The sequence below is a fragment of the Delphinus delphis genome, chromosome 3 (genome assembly GCF_949987515.2).
Source record: "Delphinus delphis chromosome 3, mDelDel1.2, whole genome shotgun sequence".
In the NCBI taxonomy this organism is placed as follows: Eukaryota; Metazoa; Chordata; class Mammalia; order Artiodactyla; family Delphinidae; genus Delphinus; species Delphinus delphis.
The window spans coordinates 9,300,653-9,324,019 of NC_082685.1; the positions used below are offsets into that span (position 1 = coordinate 9,300,653).

Here is a 23,367-nt window from a genome sequence, read left to right on the forward strand (position 1 = left end):
GCAGGATCTTGGTTCCCTGACCAGGGATTGAACCCGCACCCTTGGCAGTGAGAGCTTGGAGTCCTAACCACTGGACCGCCAGGGAATAACCCAGGGTCAAGTCTTCATCCATGCTGTTGGCTGTCTTTCCTATCCTCTGTCAATACTGAGATCTTTCACCTGCCCACCTGGCAGCCATGACCACTGAGGCTGGAGAGAGCAGGGGCCCCTTGCCCTACCTTGCTGGCCAGGATGCGGGAGACCTCGTCATCCACGGAGCCAGGGGCCACGGCCAGGTCAGGGTTGCTGCTGCTGATACTCTTAGAGCGGGCCAGGTAGAGGCTTGCGGGGCGGCCAGGGCCATGGGCCAGCGTGGCAGGCTGCAGCGTCACTGGAGGGGCCCCTGATGATAGAAGGAATATATATGCTCAGCCCCCTGCCCACCTGCCCTCATGACCCCCTCACCCTTCCCAGTCAGCTGCCTTTGGCGAAGTCACTTTCTTTCTCTGAACCTCTAGGTTCTTCACCTGTAAAATGGGTGTGATAATGGCTCTGCCTCACAGCAATTTTGGGGAGAATGAAAAACACTGAGAACGGTGCCTGGCACGTTATAAGTCTTAGTGCTAATTGTCAATTATTTAGCAAATGAAAAAAAATCCAACTTTATTGAGTGCTCAGTGTGCCAAGCATTTTGCATGGATTACTATGCCATTGACTACTACTAGCACCCCTGTGAGAGGCACTACTATTATCATCGTTTTATAGATGGGAAAACAGGCCCAGAGAGGTCAAGTCACTGGCCCAGAGTCACAGAGCTTGTAGGCAGAACTGAGATTCAAACCCAGACAGCTCTGCTTGAATCCCTGCTTGCTGACTGGCTGAATCACATGCCACTCAAGTTTACAAAGACCACTCCCCTGGGGCTGGGGCAAAAAGTTCTCTCTCTCTCTCTCTCTCTCCTGTAAATTGCCCAAACCAACCAAAGCCTGTGCAGCCTCAGGACCTTTGCACATGCCCTTCCCTTTGCTTGGGATGCTCTGGTCCCAGGTATTTCCCGTGCCCCAGGGTCTCCCACCAACACTCACCACCTGGGAGGCTGGGCTCCGTGCCAGGCAGTCGGAAGGCATAGTAGACATAGGCAGCCAGCAGTGGGCAGTGACCACGGGCATCCTGGGCAGCCTCCAGGCTCCGGTGGACGAGGCTGACTACATGAGCCATTGCTTCAAAGGCTACACGACCCAGGTTTACTGCCGGGCAGAAGAGAGGTCAAGTTCCAGGTCCCAGGGCTTCCCACTTCCCCAGGGAAGAGACTTCAGGGTCCAAGAGGCTCACGTGGCCATCAAAAATTCAGGGGACTAGGGGACTGAGGGGCCATTTTTCAGATTGGAAAACTGAGACCAGAGAGATAAACGGGCTATGGGAGGTCACCCAGGACCAGGGGACCCAAGGCCCATTCTCCAGATGGGGAAACTAAGGTATGAGGCTGTGCCCGCGCACCGATCTGGCCGCCGATGATCGGGGGCCGCACGACCAGGCGTACGAGCTTGTCCAGTACGTGGTGGGAGAAGGCGACAAGGGGTTCAGGGCTGGCGAGTCGCAGGGCCACCAGGCTGGCCCGCAGCTCCTGTTCCACGGTGCTCTCGCTCAGCACGGCATCCTTGAGCCGGAATGGAAAGGCCCCTTCCTCCAGGACGTGCACCAGGGTGAAGAATTTGTCCAGGTAGGGGTCCTGGTGGGAGACCAGGGGTGAGCAGGGCGAGGCCAGGGCCCCCAGTCCAGAAAGGGCCCAGGGGATCGAGTGCGAGGCTGAGTAGGCTGGGACACCGAGGCTTGGGATCAGTGAACGGAAAATACATGAGAAAAGGGACAAGACGGTAGATCAAGAAGAAAAGGAAAAGGTGGGGGGTGATCACAGAAATGACAAGGGACAAATCGGGCGGGGGAAGGAGAGACCATGCAAAGGCCAAAGCTCCAGCTAGGACGGCCACTGGCACGGCCGCCCCCGCCTGAGTCAGCAGCTTCCCTGGAGCCTGGCCCCGCTGACCAAAGTCGTGTCCAATGGCCCGAAGCCAGGCCTCCGTGGTCAGCGGAAACTGTTGCCCAACCCCAGGGCCGGACTCCTGGGCTCTGGCCCCACCCCCTACCTGGGGGTGCACAGACGACACAGCCGTGAGCTCCACGCTGAACACACCCTTGTGGCCATCCACCCAGCGCATGCCCGGCAGCGCCACCTGCGGGAGGGACACACCAAGTGGGCACCGGCCGGCCCTCCCCACCGCTCAGGCCACCAGCCTCAGCCATTGCGACACTGTGGCCCGAGCACAGCCCCGCCCCGGGGAGCCACCTGGCACCCTGCCCCCGGGTCCCGCCCAACCCAGAGATGGGGGCAGATGGAGGGGAGCGCTACGGGGTTCCACCGGGCAGGCCGGAAGCCTGGGATGCTCACGGGAGAATGGAGACCCAGAGTGACTGTTATTGGAGGGCATGAACAGGAAATAGCATGATGGGAGGACTCCAGGTCCCTGGGGTGCAAATTAAAGGCTATGTGGGAGGGTGACAGAACATTCGCATGGGGAGGGGGTGCCCTAGGGACAGTGATTAGGGAGGCAAGCAGGGCTGCAAGTGGGGGGCTGCAGCGGGGAGGCAGTGGAATCTCACTATGGAACAGTGAGTGCAGAGGCAGGGGAGGGGGCAGTAACGAGGCAGGGCTAGTGGAGGACAGCAGATCACACAGGATTAATAATGGGGGTGGGTGTGACGAGGCAGGCAGGGGCCCCGGAGGCCCTAATGGAGGACAAGGCTCCCAGGGGTGTTGGTGGGAAGGAAAGCAGGGCACGAATGGGGGACTTGGGAGCACTGATGGGGGACAGGGTGCTAGTTGGCAGGGAGTCCAGAGCACGTACGTCCGGTGTGAGCACGGAGTAGCTGGGCGGGGGCTGATCCACGGACACAGGGAGGCAGAAGGGGCCGGTCCTCAGGCGGCCGTGCTGCAGCAGTGGGATCCACTGGGGGGAGGCTGGGGGTCAGGTATGGGGCCGGACGGTGGGCAGGAGGGCTGGGCATGGGGGTGCGGGCTGGCAGTGGTGGAGGGGAGCTCACAGTAAAGCCCACAGGAGTCTCCAGGGCCGTGCCTGGCCGGGGCTGGCAGCTGACGTGGTAGAAGGTGAACAGCAGGTGGTGGTTCTCGGTCACACAGGCCGGAAGACGCAGCTTCAATTCCTCGTAGAATTCAGGGGACCTGGCAGGGCCGGCTGGGGGTTCTGCTGGGGGCCGGGCTCCCCCTTGCCTGCCCCGCCCCGTCTGCCACACGTTCCCCCAGTGCTGCTGGGCCCCACTGTCCCTGCTCTCTGCCTCGGGTTCCCGCATTAGCACTCCAGGAGACGGCACCCCTCCCCCGACCCTGGCGCCCCTTCCTGCCCCACTGTACCCCCATCAGTCCCCCCACCCTGACCCCACATACTTGTTATGGTAGACCACTGGTGTGAAGGCCTCGCGGGTGAATTCGCTGCAGCTGGACTTGCCAAAGATGACCTGGGGGAGCAGGGGCATGAGGGGCCGGTGGGGGACACCCCGCCCACCTCCCCCTGGGCCCCGCCACTGACCGGCAGGGCCTGGCTGGGGTCCTCGCCCGCCATGTACTGCACTCGCACAGTGAGGTTGCGCACGGAGCCCTGGCGGCTGCTGAAGTTGAGGCTGTGCGGGTACACGTACAGCAGGTTCCTGCGGGGGCAGGGGCATGTCCACGTCAGAGGGACAGAGAGCCGGGGGACGGTGGCCACACCACTGGGGCACTGAGAGCCGGGTCAGGGACACGTATGGGCACCAGGCGGGAGATGTGACTGGCAGAGAATGGAGGACAGACAGGCACCCTCAGAGCACAGACGGTGGGAACAGAGGGACTTCGGGGGTACTGAGGGTACACAGTGAGGCAGAGGGCAGGAGACAGATGGGTGCTGAGGGCCAGACTTCCGAGAAGGTAGCCCGGGCAACCAGCACCAGGCCTGAGCCCTGCGCAGGCTGACCTGCCCATCACCCAGCTCAGCAGCCTGACCACCCCTTCCCCCAGAAGAGGCCACTAGAATTATATGGCGTGTCTCTCAGGCGGGGAAACCAAGGCTGGAGTTGAAGGCAAGGGCTGGGCTGGGGTCAGGGTTCTGTCTCCCTCCCCCAGGGTAACTCCATTCAAACCCTAACTGCCCCCTGGGCCTCAGTTTCCCTATCTGTCTAATGGGGGCACCAAGCCTCCCCAGCTGAGCCTTTGTAATACCAACGATGCTAAATTACAAAAATGTCAATGATTGCACCAAACACTAATGTGGCACCGGCTGGCTCTGGGTGTGTTGGGCTCTGTTCTAAGCACCCGACGTGAAATGACTCATTTATTTCTCACCAGCAGGCTGTGGGCAGGGACTCACATCACACTCCATTTCACAGGGAAACAGAGGCACTTGCCCACAGTCATCCAGGGAGACAAATGGCAGTTAGCATTGAGCCAGGGTACGTGGAGGTCCTGGAGTCAGGCTGTGTGGCCCTGGGAGAGTCTCCACCATCTGTACCTGCTCCCTTAGCTCTTAACCAGGCCGACAAAAACTCCAGCATCACAGGCTCATGGGAGGATTATGAGACCAGCTACTATAACAGCAGTAAAACAGCTCTGGGCAAACCACTGGAACTCATAAAAGCTTCACTGTTATTGCCGTTATTGTTGTCATGCCTATCCACAGGAGGGGGAACTGAGGCTAGGAGCCGTAGGGTCTCCCAGCAGGGCCTGGGCCTGTTCTCTCCTAGCGTCCCCAGCCCACACCTGGCCCCGAGCCCCAGCCAGCGTGATGCCAGCGTGGACCGGCTGGACATTCGCCTGATGCAACTTTAGTGCCAGCCAGGCCCTTGCACAACACGGGGCACCCGGTTGGCCAGTTAACGATTGACCTGAGGTTAAGGGGGGTGTTAAGGCATAAAAGGCAGCAGCAGTGTTGCTGTGGCCACACCCCCAGCCCCCCAGTCATGCCCATGCTCATGCTGTGTCTGCTGTGCGCCCTGGCGATGGTGGCCCAGCCTGCCCCGGTGGCCCCCATGAGCGGCTCGGAGCCGGCGCAGCAGGAGGAGCTGACCCTGCTCTTTCACGGGGCCCTGCAGCTGAGCCAGGCTCTCAACGGCGTATACAGGGCCACCGAAGCACAGCTGACAGAGGCCGGGCGCAGCCTGAGCCTCTATGGCCAGGCGCTGGGGCTCCTGAGGCAGGAGGTCAGCCAGGGCCAGGATGCAGCCCAGGAGCTACGTGCGAGCCTACTGGAGATGCAGGTAGACGCTGCAGTTGGGGTGTAGTGGGGTGGATAGGAGTCTATGGGAGAGTTATGCCTAGGGTGACCAACTGTCAGGTTTTCCCAGGACTGAGGGGGGTCCTGGGATACAGGATTTCCAGTGTTAAAATCAGGCCAGTCCCAGTAGGTCATCCTACTAACATCCGCTATCTATTGATCAGATGGCAGAGGATGGTCTCAAGCTGCAGGCAGAAGCCACAGCCCAGGCGCTGGAGGAAGTGGCCCAAGGACAGCAGGTGCTGCGGAAGAAAATGAAGCGGATGGAAGTCCAGCTGAGAGGCGCTTGGCTGGGCCATGCCCGCCAAGAATTTGAGGCCTTAAAGGTAAGGGGTTCCCAGCCCTGGGGGAGTCAAGACCCTGATTCACAACCAGACCTCATTTCTGAACCTTTTGTCCCAGAGACCCCCCAAAGGTCAGCCTTCCAGCACCCTGGCCTCTACTCTGTGTGTCTCTGGGCAAAACCCATGTCCCTTCCCATGCCTCAGTTTCCCTATTTGCAAATAAGGGCGACAACTGATTTCTCAAAGCAGAGCCAGGGACTCAGTGCAGATAAAATCCTCAGTAGGGGGTGGCACATGGGAGTTACTCAATAAATGCATACTATTTAGAGAATTTCTTGAGTGCCCTTGACGTATCCAGGCACTGTTTTATGCCCTCTAAAATTCCATGCTCGTAACAACCCCACAGAGGGACTCCTGTTTCATCCCCATTTTACAGGTGGGGAAGTTGAGGCCAAGGAGCGGCAGTGACTTGCCGGGTCGCACAGATGCAGTGGGGAGCAGGGGGGTCTGGGTGGGGTCGAGGGACGGGAGGTGAGGAGGCCCCCAGCTGAGGTTTCTGTCCTGACCCCACAGGCCCATGCAGACAAGCAGAGCCACATCGTGTGGGCCCTCGTGGGCCACATGCAGCGACAGAAGCAGGAGATGACGGCACAGCAGCAGCGGCTGAGAGATATTCAGGAGAGGTGTGCCTGGTGGGGGGTTGGGCGTGCCGGGCAGCGGGATGGGGACCCCTGCGCCTTGCCTGAACCTCACCTCCCTCCCAGACTCCACACGGCGGCGCTCCCAGCCTGAGACCTGTCTGGGTGGAACTGAGGACCAGTCACGCACCGGGGGATGCTGCCATGCCCCACGCGGCCCCTGCACAGGGAGGAGCTGCCTGTCTGCTGAGGTCGGCCAGGGCGCTGGGCCCCACTTCCGGCCATGGAGCAGAGACGAAAGCAGGCAGGGACGCAGGCAGAGGACACGGACCGTCGAGGAGGGGTGGAGGAAGGACACGCCCCTTCATTCCTATCCATCCCCCATTAAAGCAGAGCAGTGGCATCTCAGGCCAGTGTCTGTGAGTGTCGGGGAAAGGGCATCTCCCTTTGCACGATGCCTGAATGCCCCTATTCAAGTGCCCGGCTGCCCCAGAGGCTGTACCTGTAGCTGGTGTGGGGGGCGTAGACCTCACGGGCGGGGAACTCCAGAATCTCCTTGGTGGGCCGACCCCTGGGGTCTGGGTAGGGCTTGACATGAAGCAGCTCCGGGGAGAGGCAGAAGTGGGGGTTCTCAGGGGCTGGGGAGATGTCAATCTTGAGCTGGGCTGGGGAGGGGGTAGTCAGTTTGCACGTGCCTGGGAGCCTCGAGCCGGGCCCTACCTCTCTGGGCTTCGGATCAGGGCTCTGACTCTCCCACAACACCCTCTGGTGGCTCTATCCTTCAGGTGCTAAGGCTGAAAGATGGCCTCAACTCCCATGTCTTGCCCTCATATTTGATCAGCTCTGCCCACCACATTCCCCGTGTGACCCACTATCTATCTGTCTTATTTATTCTTTTTTTTTTTTTTGGCCGCACCCCGCGGCATGAGGGATCTTCCCCAACCAGGGATCGAACCCGTGCCCCCTGTAGTGGAAGCGTGGATTCTTAGCCACTGGACCACCACAGGGAAGTCCTATCTTATTCTGTTTCTCATCTCTGGGCCCCATTAGAACGTCCACCCGTGAACTCGGGGCTTTGCCTATCATGGTCCCCAGGGCCTGGCACAGTACGTGCTCAGTGTGGGGTTGCTGAGTGACTGTATGAGTAACACGTCTCGTCTAGGGCGCGCACCACGCACCGGTCACGGGCCGCAGGCGCCGCAGCAGGGATGTCGGGCGCCGCATGTCAGCCAGGAACTTGAAGAGGTCCTCATCACTGAGCCGCTCAGCTTCCTGCAGGGACCCGCCCTGGTGAACCAGGGCTGAGGGGCTTGGGGTCCCCGGGGCCCGGGCAGCCACAGGGGGGTAGCCCTTAGCCCCCTGCCCCCCGAGTCACGGCACCTGCTTAAAGAAGTTGGTGACAGTTAGCGTGGCTGGGCGGAAGCCGGAGAAGCTGCAGGCGTCGTCCCCGCTACTCGTCCGGTCCTGGGGCCCCCGACGGCGGCGGTCAGTCCAAGTGGGTCGGCGCTCTAGGGGAGACAGTGACAGTGATGGAGAGGGACAGAAATGAGAGAGAGGCAGGGAGGGGCAGAGACGGTGCGGACTCAGGTCTGGTACCAAATCCGGCCAGCAGAGGGCGCCCCTCCCCCTTTCCCCGGTAGCTCCGCCCCTGGCCCGTCGGCCCCGCCTCCTCACCGCCCTCCGAGTCCGAGTCCCGGTCCGACTGGCCCGCGCTGCTCACAATGTTGGCCAGGTGCACCGCCGTCCAGGCAAAGGGCATGCGGTAGCGGCCCAGACGGGTGCAGAACTGCTCAGCCGCCAGGCGCAGCTTCTCTAGCTTCTCTTTGTTCTGTGGGGAGACGCCGGAAACACACCCCACAATCTCAGTGCCCCAGGCCCTCTGAATCCAGGATCTGCCCTGCCTGGGGACCCCTTCACTACCTGGCCCAGCTTCCCACGCTTACCTTGGCTGTGTCCACCTCCTTCATCACCATGTAGGGCTCGCAGCACTCGCTGATGTCCCCCTGCTGCAGCACCTTCTCCAGCTGAGGGGCAGACAAGGCCAGTGAGGCACTGCTGGGGCTGCAACCTCCCCAAGCCACACCCAACTTCCCTGACCCTCACAGCCTCCCACACATTCCGTTCCATCCAGCTAGGGCTCTCGGTTCCAACACCAACCATGGCTCCCACTGTCCTTGGGACTGAGTGCTAGCTCTCAGCCTGGGCAACCAGCTACACCCTCCCCACCTTTTAAACCCGGCCCCAAACCCAAGACTCCATTTTTTCCCCCACATTTACATCTTTCTTTGTTAGTATAAACAGAGTCCACATCAAGCATGGCTCTGAGCCTGGACTCCAATCCTGACCACTGAGGGGCTATGGGACCTTGAGCACATTCCTTACCAGTTCTGTGCCTCGGTTTCCCCAACTGTAAAATGGGCCCCATGTCATCTCCCACCTCCCGGGGCTGCTGTGAGGACCAAAGACCAGAATCCCTGTGAAGCCTAACCGACTGGGAGCAGCGCCTGCCTTAAGGTGTTCAATTAATGTCATTAGCGTAACCTAACTGAATGTTTTGGGGAAGGAAATTTGAACTCACTCCCGGAAAAAGAAAATCCCAAACGAATGTGCCAACTAGGTCTTTCTTCCTCTAATAAACTGAAAAACTCTCAACTAAAAAAAATTTTAAACATCCACCCACATGTGCCGGGATGCCATTTCTCCCCAGGCTGCCCACTCATGGGTGTCGGCTGAGCTGTAACCTCTCCAAGGAAGCCCTTGGTGATTTCTCCCCACCTGGGTTGGGTCAGAAGCTTCCTCTGGGCTCTCACCCAGCTGCCTGTACTTCCCCCATGACAGCCCTGATCACCCTTCTTAGTGACATGTCTGTCTTCTTTCATGAGAGCGGGGACCTCTCCTGCAGCCTTCACCATTATCACCCCCTTGCCAGCCCCAGTGGGTACCTTGATGACCAAGAAGATGTCGGGCGAGGGATAGGTCACGGAGAAGATGGCAGAGCGGGCCAGGGTGGAGATGGCAGGATGGGTGCCATGGGCCCGCAGTAGCCCCTTCATGGAGTCTGAGTTCAGGTCAAAGTAGAAGTTCTCCGAGATCTGGGGGCACAAGAGGCAGCTGGGCCACCACTTCCAGGAAGCCCACTACCCTGCAGCAAGGAGGGGGACTGTGAGGAAAGGGAAGAAAGGGGTTCCTACCTTCTTCTTCTCCCGCACGTCGTACAGGGCCAAGATGCCAAAGATGGGCTCAATTTCTATCTCGAACCTGCAGTAAACGGGGGTTCTCTGGCAGAGGATGACCTTGACACTCCCTCCTCCATACACCCCGCTCCCTCTTGAGGTCCAGCCCAGCCTTGGTGCTTTGTGGGGGCGGGGGGCATCTGTTTCCCACTGGGTCACAGAGAAGCACCATTCAAGGGCTTGTAGGAAAGACCTGTCCCATTTTGCCAAAGGGGAAACTAAGGCACCAAGAGACTACCTCCCCCACCTCCCCCGCCCGCCTTCCTCCCTCAGTAAGTAACTCACACAGAGTCCCTCCTGCTGAAACCACGGCCCTTGTTCGGTTGGCATGGAGGCACCTTTTGGCACATCAATCCCCCCACACCCCCCCCAAGTCCCATCTTGAAATTCTCGACTTCTGGGCCTCCCTGCCTCCCCTCCCTGAGGTGTCCTCTACGGCTTCTGCCATCCTGGGCTGAGTCCCATCTTCGATCGCCGAAACAGCCCCCATAACCGCCTCCCTGTCTTACTCTGCCCTGCTCATTTCTACTCATCATCCACGTGCCTCCTAAGGAAACATCTTAAAACTTAAAATTTGGGACTACCCTGGTGGTCCAGTGGTTAAGAATCCGCCTTCCAATGCAGGGGACGTGGGTTCGATCCCTGGTCGGGGAACTAAGATCCCACATGCCGCGGGGCAACTAAGCCCACGCGCCGCAACTACTGAGCCCGCACCACCATTAGAGAGCCTGCGTGCCACAACTTTGAACCTGTGAGCCACAACTAAGAACCCGTGTGCCACAACGAAAGATCCTGCATGCCGCAACGAAGATCCTGCATGCTGCAAAGAAGATCCCACATGCCGCAACTAAGACCTGATGCAGCCAAATAAATAAATAAATATTTTTTAAAAAAAGAAGGTAGTAAGAATAAAAAAAAACCCAAAACTTAAAATTTGAGGCTCCTCACTGCCCTGCGTGGCCCTGTCCCGCCCACTTCTTGGCCTCAATTTTCCTTTCTCCAGACATCTACTGGCCTCTGTTTGTGCTGTATCCCCCACCTACAGAGCCCTGTGTGGTCATCCCACAGTTACACGGCCTTGCATACAGTAGATGCTTAATGAGTGTTTGTTGAATGACTGGATGAGCTCAGAGAGCCAGTTCCCAGCCCGTGTGCTTGAGGCAGGAGGCCCACCCGGGCCTCAGGCCAGATGGGACCTCCCTTTCCTGCCCCCATCCAGGCAGGAACTGAGAGTTGGGGAGGGGCAGGGCCGGGCTCAGGTCCAAGGCCACATCCTGTTTAGCTCCATTCCCAAGAACGCTGGCTGCTCCCAGGGGGCGATGTGGAGGGGGCCTTGGGCAGCTGGAAGCCAGGCCCAGGGTCACCAGCGCCCCCTCTAGCCTGGGTCCTAGCAGCAGCCTGGGCGAGGGCCAGACTCTGGCCTCACAACTCGTGATCTTGGGCACAATGACCTTTCCACCCTGTGCCTTGGTTTCCCACCTGCACCCACATCGCATGTTGTGGTGAAGGTCAGTGTTAATACACATGGAGGGCTGAGAACTGAGCCTGACACACAACTGGAGCTTAGGATTGGCGGTTTTGAATAATGCAAAAGGGAGTCTTATTTTCCAGCCTGAGAGCCCACAGGTGTCCTCATAGGTCTCAGGGCTGCACACGGTAATGGCATAGCTCGAGTAGTGAGCGCCGAGTGTGTGCCACACCATAAGCCACATGGTCCCCTCCCATGTCTGAAGGGAGGGACGGGTCAGCACACTCACTTAAGCGACAGACACTTGACCAGGATCCTCTGTCCGAAGTGCTCTCGGGGTGGCTCCGGGCGGCTGCAGCGTTCCACGGCCTCATCCTGCCAAGAGCCGAAGGGGCAGCTGGGAACACATCCTCCAGGAAGGGCTTGGAATGTGTGGCCTGAGACCAGCTCTACCCGCAGGCTGACTAAACTTCTTTCAGTCCCCTGCCTCTGAGCCTTTGCACATGCCGTTCCCGCTACCTGGAATGCCCTTCTTCTCCCTTCCTCCTTGCCTGGCCGATACATGCTCATCGTCAGGTCGCACCTTAGCTGGAACTTCCTCCAGGAAGCCTTCCCTCACTCAGAGCCACTTGATGTTCCAGATGCTCAACAGGCCCTGCTGCAATGGGCCACATGGCTGGGACATTGTGGGCCATGTGAGAGACAATGACACACATCTCATCATGGTACTATTCTGGGTTGTCATTTCCTGGTATCTCTCCTCCCCTAGGCTGTGAACTCGGAGAGCAAAGACTGGCTCTATCTTGTTCGTGGCTGTATCCCCAGTGCCTGCTATATAACTGGCACTCAAACATCTTGGTTGGATAAACACAGAGGTATGTAGTAGGTACCTACTAAAAAGTGGTTGAATAGACATATACAGAAAGTATTTGATTAATGCTGACTGGACATATATAGAGATGTGTACTAGACACCCAATAAGTACTAGTTGAATAAAATATTGGGGTATACAGCAAGCATTCAATAAATGGCTGAATTAAAACACAGATGTATATACTAGGTGCCTAATAAAAGTTAGTTGGATAAATATAGATACACATGGTAGGTGCTCAATAAACATTAGTTGCTCAAATGCACTTTAATTAAATAGAAGACTATACAGTAGGCATACAGTTAACATTGACTGAATAAATATGAATATACGGTAAATGCCCAATAAATGCTGGGTGGATAAATATAAGGGTATGTATAATAAATAAAGGTCATTGAATAAAAATATAGAGTACACAGTAGGTGCCCAATAAATGCTGAATGGATAAATATAGGGGTATATATAATAAGTCATCAAATAAAAAATAGGGTACACAGTAGGTACCCAATAAATATTGGTTGATTATATGCTGTTTGATTAAAGAAAAGACTACACAGTAGGCTTACAGTAAATATTGGTTGAGTAAATATAGCAGTATATAGTAGGTGCCCAATAAATGCTGGGTGGAAAAATATAGGGGTATATAGTAGGCACCCAATAGAAGCCATTGAATTAAAGTATACAATGCAGGGTATACAGTAGGCACCCAGGAAATCTTGCTGGGATCATATACTGTGATACATGTCAGTTGGATGTGTATTGACTTCAGGGCCTGTGCAGGCTAGTGGGCACCCACCTCGTCGGGCGCCGGGTAGAGGGTGAGCAGGGCACGGGACCGGTGCTGCCGCCGCAGGGCCTCATTGCGCCGGTCCACATCCTCCGGGGCCACGCGCTCCAGCAGTGAGGGCAGCAATGAGTCGGCTGCCAAGTTCCTCAGGTCGAAGATGCCAGAGGCACCACTGCTTCGTGGGGTGTCGTCTGGGGAGCCTGAGGAGTGCCGGGGGTCATCCTGCCAGCAGTAGAGAATGGGCAAGCGCTGAGTGCCAGCTGAATGCACCTCCATCCTACTCAGGTGAGACTGTCCTCATGCCCAACCTATAGATGGGGAAACTGAGGGCCAGGGGCTGGGGTCACCACTACAAGGGTCACCTGAGGGCTCTGCTGACTCTCTTTCTAGAACCTTCTGTCTGGGGAAGCCCCCTCCTTTACTATTGTGGGGAGGTTACATCCCAGTCTGGGTATCACATGACCCTTGTCTGGCCAGTCAGAACAAAACAGGTACCAACCCCAGGGATTGGCTCCAAGGTCAGGATATGCCTGGGTTGGGCCAATGAGAGCCTTCCCTGGGACTCTGCTCACTGTTGCCAGGGGAGGGAGAGTTCTCACTGGGGCTGTCAATGGCCCAGGACCCTGCCTGACCTCCCAGACTCAGCTATGGTCAGAAGCAGACTACCTTGGTTCAAATCCCAGCTCAGCTCTGTGATCCTGGGTCTCTGATCCCAACCCTAAGGGCCTCAGTTTCCCCATCTACATTTATAAATAGTAACAAGGAAACAATAATTCTTGACATGATTATTACTGGTAAAAGTAGACACTCAATAAATATTGGCTGACAAAATACAGGCTCAAGACTCAACCAGGGATTGAACCCAGGCCATAGCAGTGAAAGCTCCGAATCCTAACCACTAGACCACCAGGGAACTTCTGTCTTTATCTGTAAAATGGGTGTTGCCCGATCTCACAGGATGAAAGATAAGGACAAGTATAAAACATTTAGTACACACTAAGCCCTTAATAAATGCTTATGATTGTTACCCTTAACTTTTCACTTACAGGGCTGATACATTTCCTTTTGGGTTCAAGGCTGTTTGGGTTATTTCCCATCATATGCGTTTGAGAGCTGGGGCCGTAGCCCATGCATGTACATATGCTTATAGTGACCCCTGCCCAGGGCTTCCTCACCGAGTCGTCCGGGCTGGACCTCTCATCCCCAGAAGCGTCCTGCTCGAAGACCTGGCGGGTGAGGCCCTTCTGCCTCTCTCGCTGCGTCTCTAGGGTGATGGGGCTGTATGCTGCACTCAGGTGCTGGTACCTAGGAGGAGGCGGGGCTTGGTGGGTATCAGGAATGAGGGCTCCCCAGGGCTCCCGGATGTGCTGACACACCTCCAGGGTCCAGATGATGCGTGCAAGGCCATCCACCCTCCCAGTGCTCTGCCGGAGAAGTCTGGCTACCCTTAAAGGGACGGTGGGTGGATAAACAGGAGGACCGGCAGCACACAATGGGCTCTTCTGGGCTCAGACCTGGCCTCTCTACCCTGAGCTGCCCCCGAGCCAGACCCACCTCCTGTGGGCGATTATCCAGTCCTCCGTGTACATCTCCAAGGCAGCCCTCACCTGGGCATCCAGCTTTCTGCACAAAATACAATCAGGGTAATAAACAGAGGCAGGGCCCAGTGTTAATCTTTCCAGTGGCCTGTGAGGTGGGGCCTGTCCTTCTGCCTGTTTCAGAGATACAGAGGTAGAGGCTCAGAGAGGGCAGAGGACTTGCCCAAGGTCACACAGTGGAGCCAAGAGTTGAAAGAGGGTATTCACGGGGGGCACAGAGGTAGGTGGAGTTACAGACAGGGAGGGCGTGGGGCTGAACCCACCCATCCTCGGGGATCCCAGGCTCCGTGGTGCGGCATTCCCGGGGCTGCAGCAGCAGCTCCAGGTCATCAGCTGGAAACTCGACCAGGTCCCGGAGCGGCCCAGGCTCTGCATCTGGCGGCCGGCTCAGGAGCACATCCTCAAAGTCCAGCGGCTCGATGACTTCAGTCAGTGGGACCTGAGTTGGAGCAAAGTGGCTGTGACCCGTGCCCCGGGGGGCTGGAGGGTGAGTGTGGACTTGGGCTGGCCTTGAACAAACAAGAGGGCGGTGGGAGCCATGGAGGGTGTTGGAGCTGGAGGGGCCCTGGAGGACAGTGACCTCAGCCACTCCACCCCCACCCCAGCTTGGCCAGCCCTGACCCTCTTTCCAGGCAGGAAATCACACCCTGTGCCTGGAGCGGCAGGAAACTCATGGTGGAAGGAAAGGTTTGTGGACTGCAGCAAAGAAAGAGACAACTCCTCAGGCCCTGGGGCGAGAGAGCCCCACCCCTCCCCACTGCAGCCAGAAGCACCTCCCATTCCCCAGACCGCCCTCCCCACCCTCCCCAGCTGGGTGGTCCAGGCAGCAGGAGTTGCGGGCCACAGCAGGCTGAACTTCTCCCCCACGACCCCGACCACCCACAGGGCTGCTCCCTGCAGAGAGGGGGGTCCACCACCCTCCCACTCACGCTCACTGGGGACAGGAATGGGGACAGTGCTGGGCCAGGACAGGGACCCCCTTCCCTGCCACAGCTGGGTCCCTCCCAGCCTCAGGGTCCCCACAGCAGCGGCGGCGGGGGGGGGGCTCCCAAACACTCACCCCCAGGGAGCTGCTGCAGCGCCTGCTGGAGTGGGGAGAGCCACTGCGTTCCCGGGACACCTGCTTCCGCACCTCGGCAGCCACCGTCCTGTGGGGACAGGAAGGGGGTAGTTGGGGGCAGGAGAACTTGGGCAGCGGGGCCCTGGGAACCGGGGCTTCAGAGCCGACAAATTCATTCCATGAGAGGAAAATCCAGGCTATGGAAAGAAAAAAAATCAGGCTCCGGGCCAAGAGAACCCAGGCTTCAGGAGCCACAGATCTCAGCGTGTGGGCCCCAAGGCTGTGGCGCATACATCTCCCCTTTCCTCCTGCAAGCACAGATAGAGGGCTGCTGCTGGGCAGGGCCTGAGGGCCACTGATTCCTGCGCGTCCTTCTTCCCCCTGGCCCCCAGGCTCTGAGTCCTGACCCACCAGGACTGGCTTCCAGGTCTGGAGAGAGGCCTCTACTTCCTCATCTGGAGGACCTCTGCCTCTCATCAGGAACGTGAGAACCGTTCCACCCTTGCCAGATAAGTCACTTCTGCCTCTGAACCTCAGTTTATCCATCTGTAGCTGCCCTGCTCTCACAGACCAGTGGAGCTGAGCAGGGGGCCTGGCATTCAGTGGGCATGCCACACACCCACCTTCTCAGGGAGTCTGAGACTGAAGCTGACTGTGTGTAAGAGGCCAGCATGACTCTCAGAGAGCACAACCCAGCCACCAAGGTCGGTGCCGTGGCCTTCATGGGCCGCCTGCATCTACGCTGACCTTCAGAGTCCCAGAGGACGAGGGTGAAGGGGCAAGACCCACAGCGGAGGGGGCCAGCACGGGAATTTCGAACAAATCCTACAGGGGCAGGGATTCCCCAAGCTCTCAATTCCCTCAGCTGAGCTTGGAAGGAGAGGGAGCCATGTAGTTATCTGGGGGAAGAGTGTGCCAGGCAGAGGGAACAGCGAGTGCAAAGGCTCTGAGGCTAGGCTCTGTTCTCTGGGCCTGGAAATCCCTGCTCCCTGGGGTCTCTGTGAAAACAGGACTAGGACTGTGTTGTCCCTGTGGAGGCCCCAGCACTGGATCCCACACATAGTAGATGCTCAATAAATTTTTTTTTTTTTTTTTTTGGCTGCGCCACATGGCTTGTGGAATTTAATTAATTAATTAATTTATTTATTTGCGGTATGCGGGCCTCCCACTGCCGCGGCCTCTCCCGCTGCGGAGCACAGGCTCCGGACGCGCAGGCCCAGCGGCCATGGCTCACGGGCCCAGCCGCTCCGCGGCATGTGGGATCTTCCCGGACCGGAGCACGAACCCGCGCCCGCCGCATCGGCAGGCGGACTCCCAACCACTGCACCACCGGGGAAGCCCGGCTTGTGGAATTTTAGTTCCTCGACCAGGGATCACACTCCAGCCTCTGGCAGTGAAAGCACCAAGACCTAACCACTGGACTGCCAGGGAATTCCCATCAATACATGTTTGTTTGTTTTTTTTTTTGCGGTACGTGGGCCTCTCACTGTTGTGGCCTCTTCCGTTGCAGAGCACAGGCTGCGGACGCGCAGGCTCAGCGGCCACGGCTCACGGGCCCAGCCGCTCCGCGGCATGTGGGATCGTCCCGGACCAGGGCACGAACCCGTGTCCCCTGCATCGGCAGGCGGACTCTCAACCGCTGCGCCACCAGGGAAGCCCAATAAATGTTTTTTTGATGGAATGAGTGAATCCCTTCCAATCTCCCTCTTGGTCCAACTTGCGTAAATCTACTGTCAGTTGGGGGAAGCCCCTTATCTTTTAGCTGTGTGGCTTTGGACAGGTGGAACAACCTTTCTGGGCCTCAGTTTCTCTTAAAATCAGGAAGGCAAGGCAACGGCTGAGGGGTTCAGGCCTCAATAGCTCCTGCTTCCCTCTTTTCTCTTATGCTTGGAAATTTTCTTAATAAAAAGTTGTACCCCTGGGACTTCCCTGGTGGTGCGGTGGCTAAGACACCATGCTCCTAACGCAGGGGGCCCAGGTTCGATCCCTGGTCAGGGAACTAGATCCCACATGCTGCAACTAAAGACCCCACATGCTGCAACTAAGATCCAGAGCAACCAAATAAATAAACATTTTTAAAAAATAAAATAAAAATAAAAAGTTGTACCCCATAAAGCGCTATGTTGAGGGTTGCAAATGTGGCCCACAAGCGTCCAATGCAATGGATGTGTGAGGTGGGCCCAGGAAAGACAGGTGTGGAGTGGGGATAATTAGGAGCTTCAGCCCTGCCTGTGAGCCTCCGAACTCAAATCCGTGTGGGTCAAACAAAACTTGGCCACGACCCTGATCCAATGTGGGGTCTCCAATTTGAGACCCCAGCCTCATTCCTTCTCTGTCCCTGGATTCTATTTCTTTTCTCTGTCAACTGTCTCAGAGTCTTGCTTCTGTTGGACGGGAGGTGCGGGGAAGCGGGGAAGGGAAGAGAAGCTTGTAGGAAATTCAAAGAATGTTAAAAATGAGGGATTTGTGGAACTCCCTGGCGGTCCAGTGGTTAGGACTCCGTGCTTTCACTGCTGAGGGCCCAGGTTCAGTCCCTGGTTGGGGAACTAAGATCCTGCGAGCCAGGCGATGCTTGGGGGGAGGAAAAATTAGGGATTTGTCCTCAAATTCCCGAAGTCCAGGCCACTTCCTCTGGAAGCATGGGCACACAGAGGAGGATTGGGGGTGATTTACGAAAGATGCCGTATCAGGGAACCTGTCTGTGCCCTGGTCCCAGCTGTTCTGCAGCTGCTGCCCCAGAACAGGGAGGGGGGTGGGGAGGGCTGAGCCTCCAGCTTCATTTTGCCACGGGCCTTAGAGTGAGGCCCCCAGAGTGGGAGAAGGCTGGGTCCACAACGGTGTGGCCACAGGAGCCAGTTTACTGAGTCACAGAGCTCTGCACTTGGAGCTGGGCGAGCAGGGGTGAATGACATCTTTTCTCTGGACCTCTGGGCTCGGGACAGTACCCACGACTTATTGAGCTGTTCTGAGTGTAGGGCCTGGCACATAGTAAGTGCTCAATTAAAGCTAGCTGTCCCCACGTTGCCTCACAGAGCATCCTGGGAAACTGGAATTCCTGACCCTGCTTTGTATACCAAAGGTGAGTGAGGCTCAGAGAAGGGTCGTGAGGCACCCAGGGTCACACAGCAGAATGCAGCGGTGCCCAGAATTGAACCCTGGTCAGCTGGAGGTCAAAGTCCTTTAGCGCTAGGCATTCCATGATGGGGAGCAGGGCCAAGAACAGGGGCTCCAGAACCTGCCCCTTCCCTGTCCACACTCACCCGCTCCCCACTCCGAAGAGCAGTCCCATCCAGTCTCGAGGCTTCAACACCATCTAAACACCAACAGATCCTCAAATCTGCCCCATGACCGTAACCTGCCCTCCCATCATCCTCTCTGTCTCACTAAGGGCAGCCCTACTCTCTTGGACGCTTGGGACCCACACCTGGGAGTCACCGTCAACTCCTCTCTCTTTCTCACTCCCACATCAGATCTGCTTCAGATGTTCCCGTGGACCACATTTCAAAAAGGGAGGCAAAATGCTGAGCTGAATTCAGTGGGTTTTCTCAGGAAGGGATCTCAGCATTCAGTGAGGGAAACTGCAAAGATCAGGTGGTGGGTTTTAGCTATTGGTGAGAGGTGAAAACTCCACAACCCTATGTGCTACTAAAGAGATGCTCAGAGGGGAAACATGAAGCAGTGGCATCACTGGGAATTCATGTGAGACTGTGTACCTCCCCTCCAGGGCTGGCCAGATTAACAGAGGACTACTCTCACAGGGGAGGAGGATGACAAAACCAGAAACAAGAATGGCTTAAGCCTTGATGCTGTGTTCCCACTTCTGTAAAGAGTGAGGGAAGAAAATGAGTAAATATAAAACCATGAAGAGATTCCTCCTCATATCCCACCCTACCCCTCCTGGACTGACAGAAGAATTTAAAGGCAAATAATATGAGTGCCAGCAAGGATGCAGAGCAATGGGAACCCTCATCTGCTGCTGGAGGAACCCCTCTGGAAAACCATCTGTAAATTTACAGGCAGAGTTGAAAATATGCCAATCCAGCAATTCCACTCTGGGGCGTAGATACTCAGGAGGAAATACATGGCCGAGAATGTTCATGGCAGCTCTGATCATGACAGCCTCAAAGGGAAACAACTCACAAGATCCTTGACCAAAGATGGAGAACACACAAGAAACAGGGGGAATAGTATGCAGCAATGAAAAAGGATGAGCCAGACTACAGTCGGCAGCACGGATGCTGCCGACATTACGCTGCCACATAGGACTTGACATCCTGTGTGGTTCCGTTTATGAGATGTTCTAAACAGACAAAGCCAACCCACTGCAGATAGGAAGCCAACTTGGATGGAGAAACCATAATGTAAGTGAGGAAGAAACAGTAGCTACCACCAGCATGGCCGTTCCCTGAGGGGCAGAATCAAGTGCAGATCACCTTGAGAGGGGCCTGCTGGAGTGGGGAGGCTTGGGAAGGTAGAGACGGCCCCCCTTTTTTTTTTTTTTTGGCAGCATCACACAGCATGCAGGATCTTAGTTCCCCGACCAGGGATTGAACCTGTGCCCCATGCAGTGGAAGCACGGAGTCCTAACCACTGGACAGCCAGGGAATTCCCAAGACAGCCCGTCTTGATCCGAGTGACTTTTCCCCTGGCACTTGTTTCATGATTACTCCTTACTTAAACTTAGCATTTTTCTGTCTACATGTCATCTGTTACAATTTTTTTAAAGGTAAAAAATAATCACCTACGCCTAAGCTCACGTCTGCAAATATATTAGGGGACAGGAGTGGGAGGAAGATATTTCCTGGAAATCCCACAGGTACTTTTGGAATTTCGTCAATGTCTTGTTGTGCTCCCACCCCTCCAACAAAGCATTTCTTTAAATGAGAACGGCAAACTGCCCCACATCAGACAACTGAGGGGCAAAATAATGACACTGCTCTCAGAAGCCTGGGAAGCATGAATGGACATCCTTGCGGACAGGAGAGGGCAGGAAGAGGCACGGTTTCCAAGACTGTTCTCAACTCTGGAGCCACACACTCTTGGGCTACTTCCCCCCCGAGAGACCCTTGAGAGTGACCTAACCACTTTGGGTTTTGGTTTCAATAGTTATACCGATGTCAACGGGCTCTGGTGACAATTAGTGACATCTCAGATGGGGACCAGCATGCGATAAGCACATTAGAAGTGCTGGTCATGGGAATTCCGTGGCGGTCCAGTGGTTAGGACTCCAGGCTTCCACTGCAGGGGTCATGGGTTTGATCCCTGGTCGGGGAACTAAGATCCCGCAAGCCAAACCAAGCCACACAGCCAAAAAAAAAAAAAAAAAAAAAAAAAAGTGCTGGTCGTTATCACCATTCCAGATTGGACTTTATTTTAAAGAGTACAAGTCAAAAAAAAAAAAAAGAACATTATGTTGCATACAATACTATTTGTGCGTGTTGTGTACGTTCATAAGAGTTTGTTTGTTGTTGTTCCTTCTGGCCATGCCTCGCGGCTTGCAGGATCTCAGTTCCCTGACCAGGGATCGAACCCGGGCCCCTGCAGTGAAAGCGCCGAGTCCTAACCACTGGACCACCAGGGAATTCCCGAGTCTGTATTTTTAAGTTGTCCCCCCAAATCTTTGTTTTAAATGGACCTGTTCATTAGGAAACTGGGGGACTGTCTAATATTCAGATTAATATGGCATTTGTGGAATGAATAGTTGAATGAACAAGCAGATGAATATAGGCCTAGGTCTGAGCATGTAGATACCTGGGTGCCCACCAGTCTGCTGAGACCTTGTCAGAGGGTGGCTGGAAGACTTGAGCCATTTGCTTGTGGTTCACTGGGGCCCCAGGATCTTTCTCTGCTTTTCTTACCCTGAACCCTATAGAGCAACCATTCCCCAGGGCAAAACCCAGGGCCTCTCTTTCTCACTTGAGTGGACGCCAGGACCCAAGGACATAGGGACCGAGAGGCAAAAAAACAGACAGCAATAACCTCCCCAAGCTCAGAAACACCAAAGGTCCAAGAGACAGGAACGATTCAGAGACACAGAGATAACAGAACATAAAAATTGCCCAACCACTATGCCCCAGACACCAGGTCACAATGTCCCTCCTCTGTTCCGAACTCTTCATGGCCCCCACCTCACTCAGGGTAAAAGTTAAACTCCTCCCCACAACCCACAAGCCCTGTACAACCTGCCCCCCTCCTCACTCTGCTCCAGCCTGACTGGCTTCCTCAGATGCTCTGTGAACATCTGCTCCTGCCCCTGGGCCTTTGCACTTGCCCTTCCCTGTGTTTGGACTGCTCTTCCCCCATGTCTGGGCATGGACCCCTCCCTCACCTCCATCAGATCTTTGTTTAAATGCCACCTTCTCCTCCAGGCCTTCCTGACCCGCCTCCCAGATCTAAAATAGTCCTCACATTCCCCATCTCCCTTCTCTGCCTTGTATGTCCTGATACCACTTACCACTAACATATAATCTACTTTATCCTGCTTCTCCTCTGCCTCCCCCACTGTATCTGCCCCCAAGGGTGGGATCTTTTCTTGTGTCTCCGTCAGGGCAGGGCTGACTCTTTCACCTGGGGCTGATCAGGGGAGGTCCCTGCCCGCCTCCTGCCCCACCCCACCCCACCCCTGCCCCGCTGTGAGAGAAACACCCCCCACCCCAGCAGATTCTGAACCCACTATTGGAGGCAAAGACCCGAATGGGAGAAAGGCTCTTCAGCCCCAGAGAGTCTGACATCCCCCTCCCTGGTCAATCTCTTACAATCACCAGTGGCCACGGAAATGGATCCCCCAGCGCCTGGCGCCTGTTCCCTCCCCCCGTCTGCCCACCAGCTGGTTCCGTCCCCCGCCCCCACTCCTTCCATTCAATCACCATCCATCTCCAGAGCGTCCAGCCGGTGCTGGGAGAGCCTGAAGCAGGGCTGGGGGCGGGGGGACATTCACAGCTGTCCCCTGCCCCCCAGACAGCTGGGCACGGGACCCTCGCGGGGAGAAGATTACGGGAAACTTCCCGAGGAGGTTCAAAGGCCGCCAGGAGCACCATCCCTGTTCCCAAATCTCGGCGCCTGATGCGTCCCTGCCCCACACCAGGCCCAGAGGATGGGACGGAAAAAGCCCCCCAACTCCCACGCTTGAGGAGCTAGGGGGCCGGGGGAGGGGCCAGGAGATGGGTAGGACGCGCGGAGGGCGCCGGGCAGCGCTTTCCCCGCGCCGCCTCCTCCAGGAAGGCCCCCCGGGCACGCCCCCACGCGTCCCACCGGTTCCAAGGGAAGACCTCAGCCACCACCGCGCCCGCAGCCCCTCCGCGACCCCCAGCCCGGAACCCCCCCGTCCTCCCCACCTCCCCACGCCTGCGCCCCCGGCCGGAGGAAGCGGGCCGGAGCTGGCCAAGGCGGAAGGAGCTTGAACGGGGGGCGCCCAGAAGAGGGAGGGCCGGGCCGCCCCGGGGCGGGGCTCCGACACGTGGGGGCGGCCCGGGAGGGGGCCCGGCGGCCGCACTACCTGTTGATCTTGTGCGCGAAGGCGCGGCGCTCGGCTACCGCCATGGTGCTCCGCGCGTCCAGCCGCCGGCCCCGCCGCTGCAACCCCGCGCACCGTCCCCGCCGTGGCCGCCGCCACCGCCGCCTCCCGGTTCTGGGCAGCCCGGGCTGGGCGGGGCCGGGGGCGGGGCCCTTCCGGGTGTCCCGGGCCGCTCCGTGCTGCCCCTGCTGGCCGGAGGGGGCGCGGGTCCCCCGGCCGCCTTTGCGGCCCTCGAGGCTGGCCTGGGGAAACTGAGGGGGGGCAGGGGAGGAGAGGATACGGGACTGAGGCTGGGGGCCTCGGACTTCCTCCCGGGGGCTGCTCTTTCTGCCCTCTGGCTAGCAATCACTATAATCACCATAATAATTATAATCTCGAGCGTTTGTTAAGCACGGCCCTGTAGTTCTGATATGTGGGAGGACCTATCCTTTCCGCCATTTTACAGATGAGTAAACTGAGGCACAGGGATGTTCAGGCGCTTACCTAGGGGTCTCCATGGGATGTGCCCCAGTCTGGGGTGAGGGCAGAGGAGTCCAGTTGGGCTCCAAGGCGCTAGGAGATGTGACACAGGACCCGGTGGCGGGACCTGAGTGAGCCAGTCTGGGAGGCTGGACCGGC

General features: G+C 57.1%; 2 protein-coding genes across 9 annotated transcripts in view; one reads left to right on the top strand and one right to left on the bottom strand.

The window, feature by feature from the left end:
• The window catches only part of DOCK6 (dedicator of cytokinesis 6), a 42,796-nt gene extending 19,891 nt beyond the window's left edge, over positions 1-22,905 (bottom strand). For 4 of the 8 annotated variants that reach the window (XR_009518882.1, XR_009518883.1, XR_009518884.1 and 1 more), the window contains exons 1-22: positions 22,732-22,905; positions 15,237-15,324; positions 14,440-14,615; positions 14,133-14,201; positions 13,754-13,883; positions 12,588-12,800; positions 11,210-11,295; positions 9,411-9,477; positions 9,162-9,311; positions 8,163-8,243; positions 7,894-8,047; positions 7,600-7,727; positions 7,398-7,491; positions 6,722-6,884; positions 3,582-3,699; positions 3,440-3,510; positions 3,079-3,217; positions 2,883-2,984; positions 2,124-2,210; positions 1,477-1,708; positions 1,065-1,226; positions 219-382 (exon numbers count right to left, since the gene is read on the bottom strand). Coding sequence is in view for 5 of the 8 variants with exons in the window: in XM_060007783.1 (XP_059863766.1) it covers positions 219-382; positions 1,065-1,226; positions 1,477-1,708; positions 2,124-2,210; positions 2,883-2,984; positions 3,079-3,217; positions 3,440-3,510; positions 3,582-3,699; positions 6,722-6,884; positions 7,398-7,491; positions 7,600-7,727; positions 7,894-8,047; positions 8,163-8,243; positions 9,162-9,311; positions 9,411-9,477; positions 11,210-11,295; positions 12,588-12,800; positions 13,754-13,883; positions 14,133-14,201; positions 14,440-14,615; positions 15,237-15,324; positions 22,732-22,775 (2,718 nt within the window). In the remaining 3 variants the exon portion in view is untranslated. The remainder of the gene's footprint in view (positions 1-218; positions 383-1,064; positions 1,227-1,476; positions 1,709-2,123; positions 2,211-2,882; positions 2,985-3,078; positions 3,218-3,439; positions 3,511-3,581; positions 3,700-6,721; positions 6,885-7,397; positions 7,492-7,599; positions 7,728-7,893; positions 8,048-8,162; positions 8,244-9,161; positions 9,312-9,410; positions 9,478-11,209; positions 11,296-12,587; positions 12,801-13,753; positions 13,884-14,132; positions 14,202-14,439; positions 14,616-15,236; positions 15,325-22,731) is intronic. The other 4 variants (XM_060007782.1, XM_060007781.1, XM_060007779.1 and 1 more) reach the window with 2 other exon arrangements.
• On the top strand, positions 4,973-6,645 carry ANGPTL8 (angiopoietin like 8). Its single transcript, XM_060007827.1, has 4 exons — positions 4,973-5,280; positions 5,462-5,623; positions 6,155-6,264; positions 6,346-6,645. The coding sequence occupies exons 1-4, from the start codon at positions 4,984-4,986 to the stop codon at positions 6,371-6,373; spliced, it is 597 nt and encodes a 198-aa protein (XP_059863810.1). The 5' UTR covers positions 4,973-4,983; the 3' UTR covers positions 6,374-6,645.
• Positions 22,906-23,367: the final 462 nt, after the last annotated feature.

Excerpts from the sequence above, each read along its gene's own strand:
- ANGPTL8 (XM_060007827.1), top strand. The coding sequence starts at position 4,984 with ATGCCCATGCTCATGCTGTGTCTGCTGTGCGCCCTGGCGATGGTGGCC. Across the intron at positions 5,281-5,461 it reads CGAGCCTACTGGAGATGCAG|ATGGCAGAGGATGGTCTCAA; the intron begins GTAGACGCTGCA and ends TCTATTGATCAG. Across the intron at positions 5,624-6,154 it reads AAGAATTTGAGGCCTTAAAG|GCCCATGCAGACAAGCAGAG; the intron begins GTAAGGGGTTCC and ends CTGACCCCACAG.